At 54.0% G+C, this 20,714-nt stretch overlaps 1 protein-coding gene across 4 annotated transcripts in view; it reads left to right on the top strand.

Moving 5' to 3' along the window:
* Positions 1-734: 734 nt before the first annotated feature.
* The window catches only part of TMEM260 (transmembrane protein 260), a 31,342-nt gene continuing 11,362 nt past the window's right edge, over positions 735-20,714 (top strand). The window contains exons 1-11 of one of the 4 annotated variants that reach the window (XM_061551350.1): positions 735-1,058; positions 2,130-2,859; positions 5,922-5,953; positions 7,290-7,441; positions 10,395-10,572; positions 14,952-15,065; positions 15,760-15,939; positions 17,177-17,217; positions 17,616-17,702; positions 18,663-18,780; positions 20,387-20,559. In XM_061551350.1, coding sequence (XP_061407334.1) covers positions 2,682-2,859; positions 5,922-5,953; positions 7,290-7,441; positions 10,395-10,572; positions 14,952-15,065; positions 15,760-15,939; positions 17,177-17,217; positions 17,616-17,702; positions 18,663-18,780; positions 20,387-20,559 — 1,253 coding nt within the window. In that variant the 5' untranslated portion in view covers positions 735-1,058; positions 2,130-2,681. The other 3 variants (XM_061551351.1, XM_061551349.1, XM_061551352.1) reach the window with 3 other exon arrangements.

Below are 20,714 nucleotides of genomic sequence, written 5' to 3'. Positions count from 1 at the left end.
ACCAAGCTCGCCAGCAGGAGGCGCTGTGCCACCACGTGTCCTGCACACACACGGGCACAAGAGCGGGTGTCTGTCTCTGTGTTCGTGTCTGTGTCTCTCTGTGTGTGTGTCTCACTGTTAGTGTGGGAGCGATTGTGTAGCGGTTAGCGCTACGCTGCGCTATGAATCCCGGCGACCCGAGTTCGATTCCCGCTCACGGCCAACACCGGTGACGATTATCTGAACCGGTCCTGGGCCTCCCCTAGGTCGACTCAGCCTCAAATGAGTCACCTGGTGCGGTGTGTAAACATCACCACTAGGGAGACAAAGGCGGTCGGGCGTGGTGCTGGCCACCCACCCCCTCGTGTACCGTTGCGGCTTTCATAGGTGCTCGCTAACAGAACTTGCCCCTACAGTCTGTTAAGGCTATATGGGGGATCTTTGTCTGTGTCTCTGTGTGTGTCTTTGTGTCTCTGCGTGTGTGTCTCTCTGTGTATGTGTGTGTCTCTGTGTCTCTGTGTGTGTCTCTGTGTCTCTCTGTGTGTCTCTCTGTGTGTGTCTCCGCGTGTCCCTGTGAGTGTGTGGGGGGCCTGAGCAGGAACTCCTCCGCCACACGCACAGTTCCAGTTCAATCACGGGGGGGGGGGGGTCACAACCCCGGATTCGAATCTGGGGCTCCCAGCGTTGTCGGCTCATTGTGAACAGCTGCGAGCTGCGAGCACGTGCTGCGTTTGTGTCTCCGTGTCTCTTTAACACGTGTTCGTGTTGAGCCCGACTCAATACACGACCAACGAAACAGACCTGAGTTCCATCCCCGGCCACGGCTAACATGTTAGCCGGTCCCGGGTCCCGCTCCCCCTCGCCATGAGCGACGCATCGGGGATACAAAAGGCGTGCGGGCGTGATTCTGACCGCACCATAACCACCCTTAGCCGCTCGTGCCAGCCAGCGTTCAGCGGCGCTCGCTAAGAGCACTTGCCCCAAGCAGCCTGTGCAGGCTACCTGGGGGACCTTTGCGTCGTGGGTGATGCGAGCGGAAGGGCACCGCGTGGATCGCTGCCGGGTCACGAGGGATGAATGTACGCGCGGAAGAGTTCTGTCCGCATCGGTTCCCGTCTCTCCATCATCATCATCACCACCACCCTCATCGCCTTCTCCTCCTCCTCGTCATGCGGTAATATCGTCATCCCACCACTCGCGGCCGTCTGTACACGCTCTGTTCTCATCATCATCGTCATCTCGCCGTTATAATCATCATCATCATCATCTATCGATTCTAACCCATAATCATCTCGCTGTTATCATAATCAATTAGCGATTCTAACCCATCATCATCTAGCCGTTATCATCATCATCTCGCTGTTGTAATCATCATCTATCGATTCTCACCCATCATCATCTCGCTGTTATAATCATCTATCGATTCTCACCCATCATCTCACTTATAATCATCATCATCTATCGATTCTACTCATCAACTCGCTGTTATAATCATCTATCGATTCTCACCCATCATCTCGCTGTTATAATCATCATCTATCGATTCTACCCATCATCATCTCGCTGTTATAATCATCTATCGATTCTCACCCATCATCTCGCTGTTATAATCATCATCTATCGATTCTACCCATCATCATCATCTCGCTGTTATAATCATCTAACGATTCTACTCATCATCTCGCTGTTATAATCATCGTTGATCGATTCTCACCCATCATCATCTCGCTGTAATAATCATAATCATCTATCGATTCTCACCCATCATCATCTCACTTATCATCATCATCATCCAGCGATTCTAACCCATCATCTCGCCGTTATAATCATCATCTATCTCATCATCATCCATTACATCTTTGTCCACCGCTAGTGCCAATTCCCTGGTCTGCGATCGGTCTCGCCGATATAATCGTTTCTTTAATTCAACCATCATCGTCATCATCATCTATCCCATGAGCTCATCAATTACATTTCATCTCATCCATTCCATCATCATCTCGTCATCCTTCCCCTCATTTCGTCCGTTCAATAATAATCATCATCATCATCATCGACCACATCACCCATCTCATCATTTCCATCCACAGAAGCTGGAATGTTCCAAAGTGGCAACTGAACTGTTCGTGTGTGTTTTGTGCTGTTCTTAGGTACATCCCATGAGCAACCATCCCACCATCAGAACATCGACCATCCCATCAACTCATCTATCAGCCATCGTCCACCACTAGTGCCATTCATCTCATCGCATCATCATCATCATCTTCTTGGTTCTTTCGGTAATGTCACGTAGAAGGGAAATAATAAAATAATAAAAATAAAACATAATAAAATACAATTCTCACGACGTTTCGGCCACAACGCAAGCAGCCGTCCTCAGGTGAAGAACAGGTCTGTCGGAAAGACAGCGTCTGAATGAACACCACCAGGCTTGGCAGCGTATATTTAAGCTGGGTTAGGGTAGGAAGGGCGCCTTGACAAAGGAAACGTCGTGAGAATTGTATTTCATTATGTTTTATTATTATTGTATTATTTCCCTTCTACGTGACTTTACCGAAAAGAACCAAGAAGATGAATCCCTGCGGTCACGAAAGCTTTAAATCGAAATAAAATCATCAATCATCATCGTCGCCCAGCCCAGCAGGTGAAGACGGGTGCGTGAGGATGAAGAGGAGGAGTGAGAGTTGACGTGGCCGGTGGAGATGATGGGCCAGGGACCCCCACCAGGGCCCTCTCCTCGCACCGTCGACCCAAGGGGAGCCACGTGGACCGGAGCGGGTCTCCTCGGCTCGGGCTGGACTGGCTCCCTGCTCGTTGGAGTCCTGGTCCTGGGAGTCTATTGGCGAACCCTGCACCCTTCATTGCCCGGTGGAGACTCTGGTACTTGGTGACTCTTTCACAGCAGATCACATGCGATGACTCAAGTCATCCATTGCACTACCGGTTCTCGATTCGAGATAGAACTCGAGTGGTGGAAACACTACGTAACGTAATTTTGTGTTCCTGGGTAGTAAGTGTTAGTTCGTAATTGCTTATGTCTAAAAAGTATAGAAAAAGGCTATTATTCCCCACAAACATTGCTTTTGTGACCAGGACAGTGATATTTAGAAATGTACCTATTTTCAATGAGAAAACGGGCGAATTTGTGTCTTTTCGTTCACATAAAGTCAGAAAAAAATAACATGAATCTAAATTAACGTGTATTTGTACTAAAGTAATAACAAAAAGACTACAAAAGATTTAGAAGTGAGTAGTTTTTCGAGATTTACGATTATACTGTAAATCACTTTCACGAATCAGCCCCCAAATGTAGTCTCCCATCATGTTCTCGTTATACTGTCCTTGGTAGCGGCGTTCAAAGTCCAGTCTATCCTGGTGGAAGCGCTCGCCTTGCTCCTCCGTGTACGCTCCCATGTCCTTGATGAGCATCAAGGATAAGGACTTTGAGGGACATCCTACAGCCCATTGTGCCATTGTTTTTCACCATTCTCAACCAGCTCCACGTAGTTTTCGACCTTGTGATTGCCCAGGAAGCCACGAACCACTGCGACAAAGCTGTCCCAAGCCACTTTCTCCTTACAAGTGAGCATTCTTGGGGAATTAATTGCACTCCAGGATTTTCTTCATCTGTGGTCCGACGAAGACACCGACTTTGACCTTGGCCTCAGACAGTTTAGGGAAGAAGTCTTGAAAGTACTTGAAGGCTGCCGACTCCTTATCTACAGCTCTAACAAATTGTTTCACAATGTCCAATTGGATGTGCAGTGTTGGCATCAGCACCTTCTGGGGGTCTACCAGTGGCTCCCACTTGACGTTGTTCCTCCCCACGCAGAACTCGGTCCGCTGTGGCCAGTCCCGCCTGTGGTAGTGCGCCTTGGTGTCTAAATCTTTTGTAGTAATTTTTGTATTACTTTAGTATAAATAAATATAAATTTGGATTCCTACGTTGTTTTAATCTGACTTTATGTGAACGAAAAGACACATTCGCCCGTTTTCTCATTGAAAATAGGTAAATTTCTAAATATCACTGTCCTGGTCACAAAAGCAAAGTTTGTGGGGAATAATAGCCATTTTCTGTACTTTTGAGGTATAAGAAATTAATAAATAACACTACCCAGGAACAATTTTTTTTTGTTACACAGTGAAATTATCACAAAATGATCACGTATCAGCACAGAATACACCAATACAGGATCTATACACACAAGACAAAGATCCCCCGTATAGCCTTAACAGACTGTAGTGGTAAGTGCTGTTAGTGAGCACCTATGAAGGCCGGAACGGTACACGAGGGGGTGGGTGGCCAACACCTCGCCCGGCTGCCTTTGTCTCCCTAGTGGCAATGTTTACACATCGAACTAGGTACTCATTTGAGGTTGAGTCGACCTAGGGGAGGCCCAGGACTAGTTCAGATAATCGTCACTAGTGTTGACCGCGAGCGGGAGTCGAACCCGGGTTGCCAGGTTCGTAGCGCAGCGTGCAAACCGCTACACTACCGCTCCCCACTATGGACACACACACACCTGGACACACACACACAGCTCTGCATCATGGCCTCGCTCAGAAAGTGCCTAGGTTTGTGGCCGGTCAACTTGACGACATTTTCGTGTTGATGGAGAAATTCAAACAAGTCGCGACGTCGCCTGCGCGGCGCCACCTGCTGGCAAAGCTGGTGCGTCGTCCGTGTTCGAGCGTGAGAGGGAGAGAGGCCGCCCCATTGTGGTGGTGTCTGTGACGATGTGGCTGCTGCTGCTGCTACTGACAGGGGCGCGCTCGTGACACAGACGATGATAACGAGGAGCCGCGGCGTAGTGGTGAGCGCATCGCGCTTCAGAGCTGGCGGCACCGGTTCGCCCCCCGCTCGCGACCAACAACAGTGCCGTATATTTGAACTGGTTCTGGGCCTAGGTCGACTCGGCCTCAAATAAGTACCTGGTGTGGTGCGTAAACATCGCCACTGGGGAGCCAGGGGCGGCCGGACGTGGTGCTGGTCACCGACCCCCCTCGTGTGCCGTTCTGGTCTTCATTAGATGCTCCTCACTAACAGCGCTTGGTTTGAGAGGACAGCATGTCCACCAAGGAGACGGGGCGATGAAATGAGTTTGTGTGCACTTGCTCTCGGTAGATTATTATGGCGCGGCGGCTTGGGGGGGGGGACCCTACATCCAGCGGTGGATCGACCACGGCTTGTGATGATGGCGATGATGTTGCAACTTGGAGCTGTAGTGTCATTGGCTTGGCATTCTCGTGTTGGGTCACGTGGCTCTGCTGCTCTAAATGACCCAGGCATCGCTTGAGCAATAGCTGGGGTCAGCTACCAAAATAACGAGAAGAGACATTTTTTTCCGAATTCGGTAAAAAAAACTAAATATTTCAAGAGCCATGGTGAATATACGAGACGGTGGCAGTCCTTAATAAGTCACGTGTCACGAAGCGGTCCTTAAAGAGCCACCGCATGCGGCTCTGGAGCCACAGGTCGCCGACCACTGAGCCATGGGCACTGGTCGAGCGACCCCTACAACAACGACGGAATTCCGTTCCTGTCGTGGCCACGCTGCTGCCGTGGCAACCTGCGCAGTTGAATTTTTGTCGTGCAATAACGAACAAAAAAAATTAATTGCCAAATTGTTGCGTCGTGAGCAACAGCGCCAACCATAGGCGAAGTTCGTGTTTTGGTGGTGTGGCAGATTATACGGGGTATTAAAAAAAAATACAGTAATTCCTAACCGCTCTGCCAAATGTGTGCGTTATTATTTCTTAAAGCCATATAAAAGCTCATTACAGTACTTTATTAAGCAAAACACGACCCCATAATCTTGCCCAGTGGGTATTCGGCATTTTCATTTGGAATTTTATACCAACTCTGTACAATACACTGCGGGTCCCTGGGTTGTGTTTTTTTTCTTCTTCTTCTAATCGCCGTGCTCTCCGTGCCTTCGCAGGTGAGCTGATCACAGCGGCGCACGAGCTCGGGGTGAGTGATCGCCGCTGGCGCCCCCGCCGCGCTCGTTCTCGCGTCTGTGCCCGCCCGGGCGACGCAACCGACGTCCGACGTTTTCCTCCACGTTGGCGCAGCCTCTTGGTGTTCCCTGTGGGGCGAAACGTCGGGCGTCATGCCGGACAGCGCCCTGCACGACCCGGGACCGCGTCGCAGAGCGACGGTTGACCTGCCGCGAAAACACGCAGCGCGTTCGCAAAGTGCAGCGAAGCGCAGAGTTAAACTTCGCTCATAGGTTTTTTCGGTAAGGTCACGTAGGTAAAAATAAATAAAAATATAATAGAAATAATAATATAAATAAAATAATAAATCATGACGTTTCGGAGGCAACACAAGTCTCCGTCATCAGGTGGGACCGTCACAGCTGAATTTACTGTATTACTTAATATTACTTAATACAGTAAATTCAGCTGTAATATTTTTATTTATTTTTACCAACGTGACTTTACCGAAAAAACCTAAGAGTATGAATCCTTGCAGTCACGAAAGCTTCAAATCTAGAGTTAAACTTCGCTCGCCGGTTTTTCACGAATGCCTCCCGCTACGTCAACGCTATCCCTCGTGACCTTGTGATGCCAAGGTCCACCTTGCTCCTGCCTGGGGGCTGCCCTCTTCGCTTCATCTCCGCGGCGGTTTCTCTCCTCGCCGTGTTCCCACATTTGGCTGCCACTCCGTCGCGAGTCTCGACCGTCTGCCACCGTCCCTTTGAGCCACGGCACGTCCCGCCCATGCCCCACCTACTTTCGTTGACCGTTTGAATTAAGTCATTAACCCGCGTGTGTTCCATAGTTCGCGTGTTTCTCTTCCGGTCTCTTAGTGTAATTCCAAACGTGCGTCCCTCCACGTTTCTTTACACACATTCGTGACCAAGTGTCTGCATTGCATGCAACGGCAGATCGGAATAACATGTTTTAAATGAGTAAACATTGTGAAGAAACATTTTTATACATGGCGCCTTGAGACGCCATCAGATGTATATAATCTGGATTTAGATGGCATGTCAATGTGAGCGAGCGCATCTTGGCCCGCTGTGGATGTCACTTGATCCAAACCAAACTGCATTGCAGTCCATCGCTGCATCCGAGCGGTCATGTGTGCATGCGTGCACGTGTGTGCGCGCGTGTGTGTGTCCTGGGCCTCCCCTAGGTCGACTCAGCCTCAAATTAGTACCTGGTGCGGTGTGTAAACATTGCCACTAGGGAGACAAAGGTAGTCGGGCGTGGTGCCGGCCTTCATAGGTGCTCTTAAACAGCACTTGCCCCAACAGTCTGTTAAAACTACATGGTGGGGGGTCTTTGTGTCGATCTGGCAGGTGGCTCACCCTCCAGGTTACCCACTCTTCACGCTGCTCGCGAAGCTCGCGATGTCGCTCACTTCGTCCGGCTCGCCCGCCTTCCGCGTCAACCTCCTCACCGCCGCCTGCGCCGCCGGCGCCGCTGCGCTCCTCCACGCCGCCGTCCACCGGTACCGCTCGTCCTCGCGCCGGTTTACCGCAGTGACCCCACGCGTCGCGAGGGTCACTGCGCAGGCGGCGTTGGTGGTGCTGCTGCTGCTGCTGCCGCCGCTGCTGCCACGCGGTCCTCCGGCGCGTTCCAGGTTGTGCCGCGTGCCGTTCCGCGCCACGTCCGACGTTTCGCTCCGTATGCCGGGAGCCTTTGTCAATTCGGTAAAAAAAAAAATACTCGATGGGGAAACGGCCAAACATCCAGAAGCAGAACTCTCCCCAGTAATTATTATTCTTGCTGTTGTGATGTTTGATCGTAATGGGAATTCAGCGTCCAAAGCCAAAGTGTTTGCAGGGTGTAATGAATCTGGTGAGAGGGCTCTCACCCGGTGAGCAGAGGACGCCGTGAGCAGGGCCGCAGGTGCCTCCCGTGGCACGTGCGTCAGGTGACGCCCGTGGCGCGTGTGTCAGGTGACGCAGCTGGCTGCCCGTGGCACCCTCCACACGGCCTTCCTGGTGTGCCAGGGGGCCTCGGGTGACGACGACGTTGTATTTTTCGATTTAAAGCTTTCGTGACTGCAGGGATTCATCTTCTTGGTTCTTTCGGTCAAGTCACGTAGAATGGAAATAATAAAATAATAAAAATAAAACATAATTAAATAATTCTCACGTTTCAGCCACAACGCAAACAGCCGGTATAACTTTAATGAATTGCGGGCCCCCCCCCCGGACTGGCTGCTTGCGTTGTGGCTGAAACTGTCGTGAGAATTATTTTATTATGTTTTATTTGTATTATTTTATTATTTCCATTCTACGTGACTTTACCGAAAGAACCAAGCAGGCGACGTTGTAGTTTGCGCCGCTTCGGTTATGCGGGTCGTTTGACCATACTTCACCAAATTTTTAAAGTTATACACGCAAATTGGAAAAACACAGAACCATCGCACCCTACTGTGAGTCTTAGCAGGACCCTCACGAAAACCAGCCTCGAGAATCGCCGAGTCTTCCCAGAGTGTATAAACGACATTGTGTTGTCCTTGTGGGTCGTGGGCAAGGGCCGTGCAGGACCGGTGCAGTTTTCACTCGCCAGCCGTGACTGGCAATCGAACTCAGGTCTCCGAGTTCTTAGTGCAATGCGCTAACCGTTGCGCCGCCGCTCCACCGACGAGTATCAATCGACACCCTGGACACCCGTTTGCATTTGAGACGGTTTTATCTCGAGGGATTTTGCCGGTTAACTACTGTAATAAATAAGTAAAGAAATGTTGTAATAAATAAATGCTGTAATAAATAAAGGACAAATCGTCATCTGTTCCATGAAAAAATATTGCCGACCATTGTTGATGTTGGGGGTGGGCTCGGCGATTGATTCATTAAAACAAAATCACGTAAAAAAAAATCCCGCGATTAATTTTTGACGTCGCTGTCGATGGGGGGGGGGGGGGGGGGGCGCGTGCCGACCCGGACACGCCTTTTAATTCCCTTGTAGTGACGACGCCGTTGCTCAGCCTGTACGCCCGCAGGTACATGCAGCCCTGCGTCGAATAGTCCAGCCGTTTAAGCAGCCTCATGAAATAATGTAAAACCGAAGTTGTGCATAAGTCAGAATTAATGTGGATATGGTTCTCCCAAGTTTGAAATGAGAAATCTCAATACCCCTAATGATTGGCACGCAGCTTACGGCGGCGGGAGCCGATTATGAGTGACGGGTGAATAAAACGTTTGGAGTATAATAAGAATGTGCAATTTAAAGTGTGTCAAGCCCTCCTTGGGCTTGCCGTGGTGAAGGCCGGGTATAACTTTAATGAATTGCAGGCCCCCCCCCCTCCTCCTCCTCCCTCCGCGTCCCGTCGTGCCCAGCCCCCCGCGGGCGCGCGGCTGTTTGTGCGAAGGGAGTCCCGGCGACGGGAGAATGGGTGGGCACAGCTGGGGCAGGCGCCTGCCACCCCTCCGATACGGCGCGGCGTGCGCGATGAGCTTCTAATCCGGGCGCGGGAGATTAAAACGGGGCGCTAATCCGTGGACGTCGCTCCGCCGTCGGGGCCGATGCGACGGGGAGGAGAGCGGGGGGGCGGGCGTAGGGGCCGCCACCCTCTGACGCGCCCGTCACACAGAGGAGCTGACAAGCCCGGGTCAGGGGTCGGCTCATCCCGTCGGGCGTTCTGCGGCGGCGGGGATTAGCTCTCCACCGCGAGATGCATTACCATTTCAATGGCGGGATTTGCAAAGTTATTGTTGCCGCTCGCTAAACTTGTGAAACGTAGCTAACGGTTTGTAGTGCCGCTTTCGTAGATTACCATTAACCTCCTGCTTAACCTTTTTTTTTTTTCTCGCGGCCGATCGGGAAGCATATGGAGGGCCGGCTTGCAATACAGCTGCGCCGCTCGTTGTGTTTACGAATTTAGCGACAAGTCCGCTCGATCGCCTTGAATGCGCTCCGGGCGTAAGCCCCGTGTACCTGTGCGTTGACGGCGGCCGGCAAGATCGCGCTTAATGTCGCTCGCTGTTTAAATAACTCGATCCAAGCTTTACGAGCGAAATCGCTGTCAAGTGACTTATTTTTTTTTTTGTTTGCCCCGATCGCGTTCGCCGGTGGTCAGAAGCTACAGACCTGGCACCGCCAATCGCAGCTTTCACAGCGGCGGCGGCGGCAGCGGCAGCCACAACACGATGGCTCGCTTCGTGGTTGAGGGTTTCATGAGGTGCCGCTGCCACGCCGTGGAAGTTGGCGGCGTCCCGCTATTGAAGGGATCTCGGTGACATCGGATCCGTAAAGTTAATGCCCCCACCCCCCGACCCCCCCTCCCCCCCCCACTTGAGGGTAATTATCTGAACCAGTCAAAGACGAGCGGAGCGCGCGCGCGATGATTCCATTAAACATTCGCTACTCCCCGCGGGGAAAACGCGGACCCGACGTCTCTCCGGTCCACGTCTGAACGTCACACCGGACGCTGCCGGCGTGCGGGCGTGCAGGGCCTCCGGCTCCGTGCCGGCCGGCGTTCTCGCCGCGGGCCTCTTCGCCTTCTCGCGCCTCACCTGGCACTGGGCGGTCGCCGCGGAGGTGTTCAGCCTCAACAACCTCCTGGTGGCGCTGCTCGTCCTGCTGGCGGCCTGTTTCGGCGCGGCGCCGGACGCGCCATCGCGGTGCAAGGTGAGTACCGGCTGTGCCTCGTGTGTGCGTGCCTCTGTGTGTGCGTGTGTGTGCGCGCGAGTTGCCACAACTGCATCTTGCCAGTCGTCTCGGTCAGTCAACCCGCGGCACCCGTGCTCTGTCCCGTTCTCTGTCCCGTGACCTTCTGTCAGCGACCCGGCAACACTTCACGTGGCCTCAAAGGGCAGACGTGCCGACCCATGGACGTTAACCCCGGCAGGGAATTGAACCTAAAGTGGGCAGGATTGTAGGTGACTAACGACTGCACCGCCGATCCCCACTCACACACATGTTGTTGCTGCTTCCATAATCGTGCACATGTCAAGGTCAACGGGTCATCGCAGATAATGCTGGTGATTAATGATTAAGCAAACTCGGAGGTGCAAGTTGATGAAGCCCCCACAATGCCCCACGGCTTCCTCCCTCCCGCTGGATCTCACAGCTGGAGCCTTGTGGACACCTGACCTTCACAGCCTGACCTTCACAATCTGACCTTCACAGCCTGACCTCAGCCTGACCTTCTCAACCTGACCTTCACAGCCTGACCCTCACGGCCTGACCTTCTCAGCCTGACCTTCACAGCCTGACCTTCACAACCTGACCTTCACGGCCTGACCTTCACAGCCTGACCCTCACGGCCTGACCTTCACAGCCTGACCTTCACAGCCTGACCCTCACGGCCTGACCTTCACAGCCTGACCTTCACAGCCTGATCTTCTCAGCCTGACCTTCACAGCCTGACCTTCACAGCCTGACCCTCACGGCCTGACCTTCTCAGCTTGACCTTCACAGCCTGACCTTCACAGCCTGACCTTCTCAGCCTGACCGTCACAGCCTGACCTTCACAACCTGACCTTCACAGCCTGACCTTCACAACCTGACCCTCACGGCCTGACCTTCACAGCCTGACCTTCACAGCCTGACCTTTACAACCTGACCTCAGCCTGACCTTAACAGCCTGACCTTCACAACCTGACCTTCACAGCCTGACCCTCATGGCCTGACCTTCACAACCTGACCTTCACAGCCTGACCTTCACAACTTGACCTCAGCCTGACCTTCACAGCCTGACCTTCACAGCCTGACCTTCACAGCCTGACCCTCACGGCCTGACCTTCACAGCCTGACCTTCACAGCCTGACCTTCACAGCCTGACCTTCACAGCCTGACCTTCACAAACTGACCACAGCCTGACCTTCACAACCTGACCTTCTCAACCTGACCTTCACAGCCTGACCTTCACAGCCTGACCTTCACAACCTGACCTTCACAGCCTGACCTTCACAGCCTGACCTTCTCAGCCTGACCTTCTCAGCCTGACCTTCACAGCCTGACCTTCAAAAATTGACCTTCAGAGCCTGACCTTCACAACCTGACCTTCTCAACCTGACCTTCACAGCCTGACCTTCACAGCCTGACCTTCTCAGCCTGACCTTCACAGCCTGACCTTCACAGCCTGACCTTCACAAACTGACCTTCAGAGCCTGACCTTCACAACCTGACCTTCTCAACCTGACCTTCACAGCCTGACCTTCACAGCCTGACCTTTACAGTCTGACCTTCACAGGCCTGACCTTCACGGCCTGACCTTCACGGCCTGACCTTCACGGCCTGACTCTCACGGCCTGACCTTCACAGCCTGACCTTCACAGCCTGACCTTCACGGCCTGACCTTCATAGCCTGACCTTCATAGCCTGACCTTCATAGCCTGACCTTCTCAGCCTGACTTTCACAGCCTGACCTTCACTGTCTGACCTTCACAGCCTGACCTTCACGGCCTGATCTTCATGGCTTCATCACCCCCCGCCCCATTTCGTTTGTGGTCATGATCTTGATGGCTGACCTCTTGAGTGCTTTTGCATTTCATCATCATTATTGGCCATGATCTCTCCACTGCTGGACTCAAGCCTCCCCAGTCCGTCGCCATCTCTCATGGTCCTGCGATGTAATGCTTCCTCTAGTGCCTGCGCACAAGCTGAATTCATCGCTCCATCTCCGTGGCGAGTGTTGTTTACCCTTGTAGTATGATCTTACAGGTACACTTGCAGGCACCGCTGAACATTTATAACATTCAGCTTTTACACGAAATTATTTAAATTGTTTTTGTCAGAGAGAATTTTTTTGTGTGGACAATACTCAGCCCTTGTTCAATCCACTGCTGGATGAGGGCCCTGTCAGGGGTTGTTTGAGCACACTTCAGCACCGGGTCGGTGAGGGCTGATGGGGGAGGGTGCGTGCAGGCCCACTTCAGATCTCGACTCACCACCGGTGTTGGCTGTAGCCGAAAATAGAACCTGAGGTGGGCGGGTTCATTGCTCGGTGAGCTAACCACTGCACCACCGCTCAATAGAATGTCGGGCAAACTTAAACCCAAATCTTCCCGTGCTAATCCTAGAACAACTGCGCTGCCACTGGGGGATCGTACGTTGCAAAATAAAACCGCGCGCGTGTGTGTGCGTGTGTGTGCGTGTGTGTGGGTGCGTGCGCGTGTGCCAACGTCTCGCTCGTCCGCTATCCGTCTCTGTTTCCCCTCTCTCGGGCGACATGTCGTATCAACGTTGCCTCGTCATCCCAGCCCAGTGTGGCACACAACGCGCCGCTCGCTGTCGAATGGCCGTGTGGGCTTGCGATAGTTCTGCAGCGTGCGTTGTGAAATGCGCGGGGTTTTCGGCCACCCTGAGTGTTGCCTTTGAATCGCGGCTCCTCGCGCGCGGTTAAGCTCGGCCGCCTTAGCGCAGATTCCCTTGCAGGTCAGCGGCGAGAGTGGCCCTCGACGACTTCAAACGGAGCGCGAGTCTCCGTGAAGGTGTAATACCTATTCTTGACTTAAAATTGCGCGCAGATGTGCATTGGGTTATGGAGATCGCAATTGCATTCCGCGTATTAGACGTTACACCTACTGGCAGATTATTCCTGGTCTGCGGTGTCTGTACTATGTGGGTGTGTGCGCGTGTGCGTATGTCTGCAAGTGGGTGGTGATTATCTGAACCGGGTCTGGGCCTCCCGTAGGTTAACTCAACCTTAAAGCAGCATCTGGCGTCGTGAGCGAAAAAAACATCCGAATCCCCGCGCATGGTAATGGCCACGGTACCCCCTCCTCGTTATCCGTGCCGGCCTGTTGAAGGCTCTACAGGGGATGTTTGTAAGTAAGGAGTGCTGGCGCAGTGATTAGCGCACAGTGCTACTAACATTGTATGCCTGGCCACGGATAACTTTGGTGGCGAGTGGTCTCGGCGACCCATAGGTTGACTCGGCCTTAAATGAGGACTTGGTGCGGCGTGTACACATCAGTACTGGGGAGACAAAGGCGGCCGGGTGTGGTTCTGGACAGATAGTGCCATTGCACGCCACACTGGCCTAAACAGGAGCTCGCTAACAGAACTTTACCCAATAGTCTCCAAGGCTGTACGGGGGAACGTTGTCTGTATGCGTCTATGCAGTGTACGCACAACGCACGCGCAACGCACGCACAACACACGCGTGTTTCAGTTTGTATCGTGAAGACACTTTACATTGATGTATTTTTGGCGAGAGATGCTCCTCGTGGTTTCTGTCAGGAGCAATCCGGACGCTCGGGATTTCAAGGAAGGGACAGGGCCAGCGACTTGTCATCGGCGAACAGAAGGTGGCAGGCAGAGCGTTTGGCACGTCGTCAGGACGAGGAGGTCGCGATGGGCGGGATGCGTGGCTTGCAGGGTTGAGGAGGAGGGCAGGTGACCCAGACGGGCATCGCAGTGACGCCCAGAGGTCCGTGACCCCAGGGAAGACCTCGAGCCAGACGGTGCCGATGATCACGAGGCTGGGCGGTGATGCTTGGAGGTCAGGGGTCATTCGCCCCAGCAGCTGCAGGAAGTCTCAGAAGAGAGCGGTGGCAGCAACAGCTTTGGCAGTGACGACCTCTTGACCTTCACCTTGCAGATGTCAGCTGTTTTTTTTTTCCTCCGAATGCCAGCTGGGCGCTGTCGTGGTAGCTCCCATGCTGCACAGCGAGAAGAACATCAGTTCAATTCCCGACTCGGGTCTCCTGTGTGGAGTTTGCATGTTCTCTCCCCCTGTTCTGCACAGGTTTCCAGGTTCTCCGATTTCCTCCCAGAGCTAAAACTCACACACACACACCGTGTAACTGGTATTGGCCAAACAAATCTCTCAAAAACTACCTGCGAATTACTCACTTGGGATCATGCACGGCAGCAGCTTCTCCTGCTGCTGCGAAAACTTGGCAGGACCCTCCTGAAACAAAACCAAAAGATTTGCGAGACTCGGCGAGGCCTTGCTGGCTACGCGGGCAGGAATCCGAAGGACGACGACACCGGCAGAGCTCGCGCCGACGGGGGAAGAAACGCGTCGCTTTCAGTGTCCTCGCCCGTTGTCTCCGCAGTTCGCCAAGGCCGGAGCGTTCGTGTGCGGCCTGAGCCTCAGCAACCAGCACACGGCGTCGCTCTACGTGGCGTGCCTGGTGCCCTGGGCGCTGCACGCTCTTCTCAAGCGCAAGGTGGTGTGGGAGGTCGCACGCACACACGCACGCACGCACGGCGCCGCTGCGGTGCTCCGGCAGTGCGAGCGTGCGAATCATCCCGGAGATGAGCAGAGCGAGATGAGAGCGGTCCGGACCGGATGGTCTTGACGCAAGCGCCGCATCGGGACCCTTAAGCTCGCACGCGTGGAAGCGACCGCGCGGCTCAGCCTCCAGATCACTAAGCTGGCACCATTGAGAGCCGAGAGCTGGAATCCCAGTAATTAATAGTGCTGAAGCCACTGTCAGAATATGGCTTTATTGGTACCAGCCGGGTGTGGCAAATGCTAACAAGGATTTTATTGAAATATTTTATCTCTACATCACAAATGTGTACGATAGCAAGGGCGCCGTGGTAGCTTTGTACAACAAAAATGTGAACTGTCCCGTCATGTGTTCGGGCGTGGGAGCATCAGGCGGTGCGTACGCTGACATTCCAACTCGTGTACACTGCCCGTGGTGGACACTGGCCACGGTGGACTTTGCCCGTGGAGGACCTCTTGAACGTAGTGCCGTTCGCAGGAATAGAACAGCATTTTTTGTCGCCCCAGGTGGTAGCCAGCTAATCCCCTTGGCTCACGGCGTTCAGGATTTTGACGTGGACCCCGCGCTCCGTCGGCTCGCGAGCTGACCCCCGACCCCCGACCCCCGACCCTGCCGCTCGCTCGCCCAGGAGCTGGGGGCCGCGCCGCTGCTGCGCCTCGCGGCCTGCTCGGCCGCCGGGCTGCTGCCCCACCTCTACCTGCCCGTGTCGTCACACCTGGGCCTCGCGCGCTGGACCTGGGGCGACCAGTCGTCCCTGCACGGGTTCCTGACGCACCTGCTGCGCCAGGAGTACGGGACGTTCAGCCTGGTGAGCGAGCGCTCCCTCCTCACCCGGTGGCTATGCTGCTGCTGCTGCTGCACGTGGCTGCCTGGAACCCGGCGACGTAGAGGCGGCAGCAGCGAGGATTGGTGGATCGCACACGGATGGGCTGTGAAACTCCCTTCCCCCGTGGGCGTCGAGGAGGAGAGACGTTTCTAGGCGCTCGCCAGGAGAAGGCAGGACGGCAAATGTGGACTAATGTCACCTGTTCTGTATGGGATACAATGTTGACCCCTGTTCTGTTTGGGATAGTGTTGACCCCTGATCTGTATGGGATAGAGTGTTGACCCCTCGCATGCGTGGGTTCTCTCCGGGCACACAACTCATGATTGGGCAGTAACATCTCAATATGTGGAGAACCACAGAGTTTGGGGAATTTTTGGTAGCGCCAGCTGCTGCTGCCTGGTGCCTGAGGCTCCTCGGGGCATTGTGAGAGAAGCAATTGGCAGGAACATTGACTACGATGTAAAACTATACATTGACTACGATGTTAAATTAAAGATTGACTACGATTTAAAACTAAACATTGACTACGATGTAAAACTAAACATTGTTATGTAACTTCTTCCCTTCTTTTCTCTCCATTTTCCCCCAATTAGTTATTTTATTACATCGTCATGAATGAAACAGTGTAACCGGAATTGGCCACAAATTCCATTGCTGAAAAAGATTACCTGACAATCACTCGTTTGGGATCACACAGCAGTAGCGGCAGCAACATCGCCTCCTGCTGTGAACACCTGGCAGGACCCTCCTGAGAGTGAGCCTTGAGACTCAGCGAGGCTCTCCTGGGTAAACGAGCGTCAATGGAACAAATCAATATGATTGCCCGTGACCATTGGCCAGTTGCAGCTAATCCCTGATGTGGAACGTGCCCTCACTCGCACTGCTTTACACGACACGGCAAGGGAGAACGTCGCTTGACCACACGTCATGCGGCCAACCCCAAATCGCCCGCAGTGCGCGTGATCTCGCCACGTCTCGGAAGTTAAGCAGGGTTGAGCCCTGGCCAGCGCTTAGACGTGCGAGCACCACGACATGCAAACAATGGCGGAGTGTGCAGCGCAGCACACTCAGTCATTGTGCTGTGTTATGCTCCAACGTCCGTGCTCTTCGCCGCCTCCAGCCCTCGCTGACCAGCGTGCTGAGGCCTTCGTCCGGCGGTGGATGGCCGCGGCTCTCGAGTGTTTACCCCTTGGCGTCTCCGCTCCGTTCTGTGCTGCAGGCCAAGTCCGGGTCGGGCTCGGGGATGCTGACGATGCTGAGGTACGGCGAGCGCCGCCGTGGTTCTGCGTCGGCAGTGGGGCACAAAAACTCAACTCATCCCTCGATAACACCGGGGCCCTAAAAGGAAAAAAGCATGTATATTATAGGCAACATTTAGGGCGTAAATGTGTAATAGTCATGAGGTCGCGATGGATGGGGTTGTGAGGTCGTGAGGGATGCAGTCTCGAGGGACAGGGTCATGAGGTCGCGAAGGCCGGGGTCGCGAGATATGGGGTCACGAGGGGTGGGGTCATGAGGGATGGGGTCGCGAAGGATGGGGTCGCGAGGTCGCGAGGGATGGGGTCGCGATGGAAGGGGTCGCGAGGGACAGGGTCGCGAGGGATGGCCGAGTGTTGAGACGGCGGTATGAGGGGATGCTGCCCGCGTGTGTTGCGCAGCGTGCAGGCTGCACACATGCACCGCGAGCTTCTGGGCGTGGGACCCCTGCTGGCTGCAGCGCTCTTCCCCCTGCTCGTTAAACACAGGTACCAACACGGGCACCGACCACGCGTACCAACACGGGTACCAGGATGTGCGCTACCACAGGTATCAAGACAGGTCCCTAGACAGGTACCGAGAGAGGCAGTGCATGTGTGTGTCTCCGTTGGGGGGTCAAGGCAGTGTTCATGTGGGGGGGGTGGGTGGCTTCCCCCCCCCCCACCGGCGGGATTTCCACACCCACGTTATGGAGCAGCATGAGTTTCAGCGAGCAAACTCTGGGCCGGGTTTTTTGGCCTTCCGGGTCTCGTGGGCAGCGTCAGGCCTTGTTAAGCGAACGCTGCTGGATCACACCCAGATGTCGTTCGCGCCGGGCCTGACCCCCGGTGCCTCTCTCCTCTGAAAATAACAAAGCCGCGAGAGACACGGAGATGTCCAGCTCGGGCGAGCGTCGAGGCGGCGCTCCTCGCCTCGATGCAGCCCTGAGCCAGCGGTGAGAAATTCCTCGTTCCCGAGCTTACGGACGGGACAGCCACCGTCGGACCTTCCCACAGCGATAACACTGTGTAACAATTATTTTTGTAGTAAGTCTTATTTCCTAATTGCTTATGCCTCAAAAGTACAGAAAATTGTTATTATTCCCCACAAACTATGCTTTTGTGACCAGGACAGTGATGTTTTGAAATTTACCTATTTTCCAGAACATTCCAGATAGATTCAGCGATTAGAATCATTCCATCGACCCCGGAGGGATGACGAGCCTAGTCAACCCCCGCGTGGCCACGGTCAATTCACGCTGGGCGGACTTCACCTTTTATTTTACTTTTATTAATTTTAACTTTGATTAAAATGTTTTACCTACGTGACTTTACCCGAAAAAAAACCTAAGAATAGGACTTCACCTTCCTCGCTCGCCGCGCCGGTGACACCGTCGTGGTGTCGGAGCGACGACCCGCCGCCTTTCGGGACACAAAAACCTCTCCCCTCCCTCCCCCCCCCTCCTCAAGGAGCCGCGAGCGAGACGCGTTGCCGCCCCTGCTGCTGGCGCTCATGCTCGCCGTCTACTCGCTGGTGTTCGCCTGGAGGGCCAACCTGGACGTCTCGACGCCGCTGCTCCTGGGCGTGGTGAGAGAGACGCTCGCGCGAAGAAAGGAGACGTCGGTCGACGGTCGAGACTCACGACGGAGCGGCAGCCAGAGGAGAGAACGCTCGCCAGACCCAGCGATGGAATCGCGATGCAGCACTCCACGATGATCCACGATGATCGCACAGAGCTCATTATACCGTGCTGTCCATCCTCTCGGACGCGTTCCCTCCATTGGCTGCCACTCCGTCGTTAGTCTCGACCACCGGCCATTGCCCCTTCTAGCCGCGACGCGTCCTGTCCAAGCCCACTGACGGTCGTGATTGTCGGTTCAATTTGAAGCCTTTTTCTGTCTCGTTGTAATTCCAAGCGCGTGTCTCGCCATGCTTATTTTTGTGCACTTTTCAACTTGTTAAAGATGTATCAGCAGTCTGGATGTCACTTGCATATCTGTGAGCACAATGATCCCCCTTGTAGCTGGAACAGACTGACGATGTTTACACACCGCACCAGATACTAATTTGAGGCTGAGTCGATCTAGGGGAGGCCCAGGATTGGTTCAGATTATCGTCACCGTGAGCGGGAATCGAACCCGGGTCGCCGGGTTCGTAGTGCAGCGTGCTAACTGCGACACTACCCCGTGTTCAGACATGGCAATACTTTAGTTGTATTTGCATGCCCCCCGCTTTGTGTTTTGTTGGCAAATAGCTCAGCCTGTTGGCTTAACCAGTCAAACATGTTTACTCAACAATTTAGAACGAGCCTCTTGGACTCCGTATGTAAGTAGTTGGGGCTCTGTAAATGTTATCTTACAGACAACAACAATAATAGTACCCTTTGTTTATCTATGAAAGGCTTGCAGATTTTTTGGTTTTAGTATTTCACAAGAGCACTGTGCATTTTTCGTGGGACCCACGGCCTAGGTGGAGGGTTGGGGACGGTGAGGGAGGGTGAGGGGGTGGCGACGCAACACACGAACCCAGCAGATGTATGCAGTGACGTCACCACTGCACACTTCCCTGCCCGCACCAGCCAGCAAAACTTTTCTCATCTCGTCTGACATGATAGGTCCAGCACGTGGAAGCTTGGATGATTCCTCACTGATCAGTTGGCATGTGGGAGACAACCAGAGTGCCCGGAATCCATAGCGATTGGTTAGCTACCTACTTTCTGTACTGCCATCTCATACCGCCTTCTCCCCACCCCATAGCTCTGCAGGATGAACGTCTCACCGGTGCAATAATCTTGATGTGGTCCACCAACCCTACCTACAAAGCAGTCACCAGTGGACCGTGATACCTGAACCTGTGACCTTTCCTAGGGTGACTCGCCCTTAAATAGGTACCTGGTGCAGTGTGTGTAGTCATCAGAACTGGGGAGACAGAGGCAACCACACGTGGTGCAGGCCACATGATGATCTCGGGCGCTGTGCTCGCTAACAGCGCTTGCCGCCAGCGCCTGTTGAGTAGTCCACTGGAGCTATGCACTTTAAAATCTAGATCGAAAAGTAATTTCTTATAACCGCTTTTTGTGTTTAGTGCGTCATCCTTCCCGCACACCTCGGATTAGCCACGGTTGGTTACGTACGGTGCGATAACAGTTCAACATGCATGCGTACGAGGCTCCTGTGTGTTGTTGTTGTTGCAGGTGGAGCGCTTCTGGCTGCAGAGCAACCTCGTGGTCTGCGTGCTGGCCGGCATGGCCGCCGCTCGCCTCGGCGCCCTCGCGCGCGCCCTGCTGGGCCACGGGAGGCCGCTGGCCGCTTGCGAGTGGCTGCTCGTGGCCTGCTGCGTCCTGCTGCAGCTACGGCGCAACTACAGGTGAGGCCGGCGACGTCGCCCTTCGTGGGGCACCGGCGATGTCGTAATCGTTGTCGTCGGCCTGCGGTCAATCCGCCGCCGGACAAAGGCCTTCGCGAGCCGTCGCCATCTCTCGCGGGCCCGCGCTGAAGCTGTCGCTCCATCTCATGGGTGGT

The sequence above is a fragment of the Lethenteron reissneri genome, chromosome 14 (assembly GCF_015708825.2).
Source record: "Lethenteron reissneri isolate LAM-NWPU_2019-01 chromosome 14, ASM1570882v1, whole genome shotgun sequence".
NCBI lineage: Eukaryota > Metazoa > Chordata > Hyperoartia > Petromyzontiformes > Petromyzontidae > Lethenteron > Lethenteron reissneri.
The sequence above is the reverse complement of the archived record's forward strand: the minus strand, read 5'-3'. Positions and strand labels throughout refer to the sequence as shown.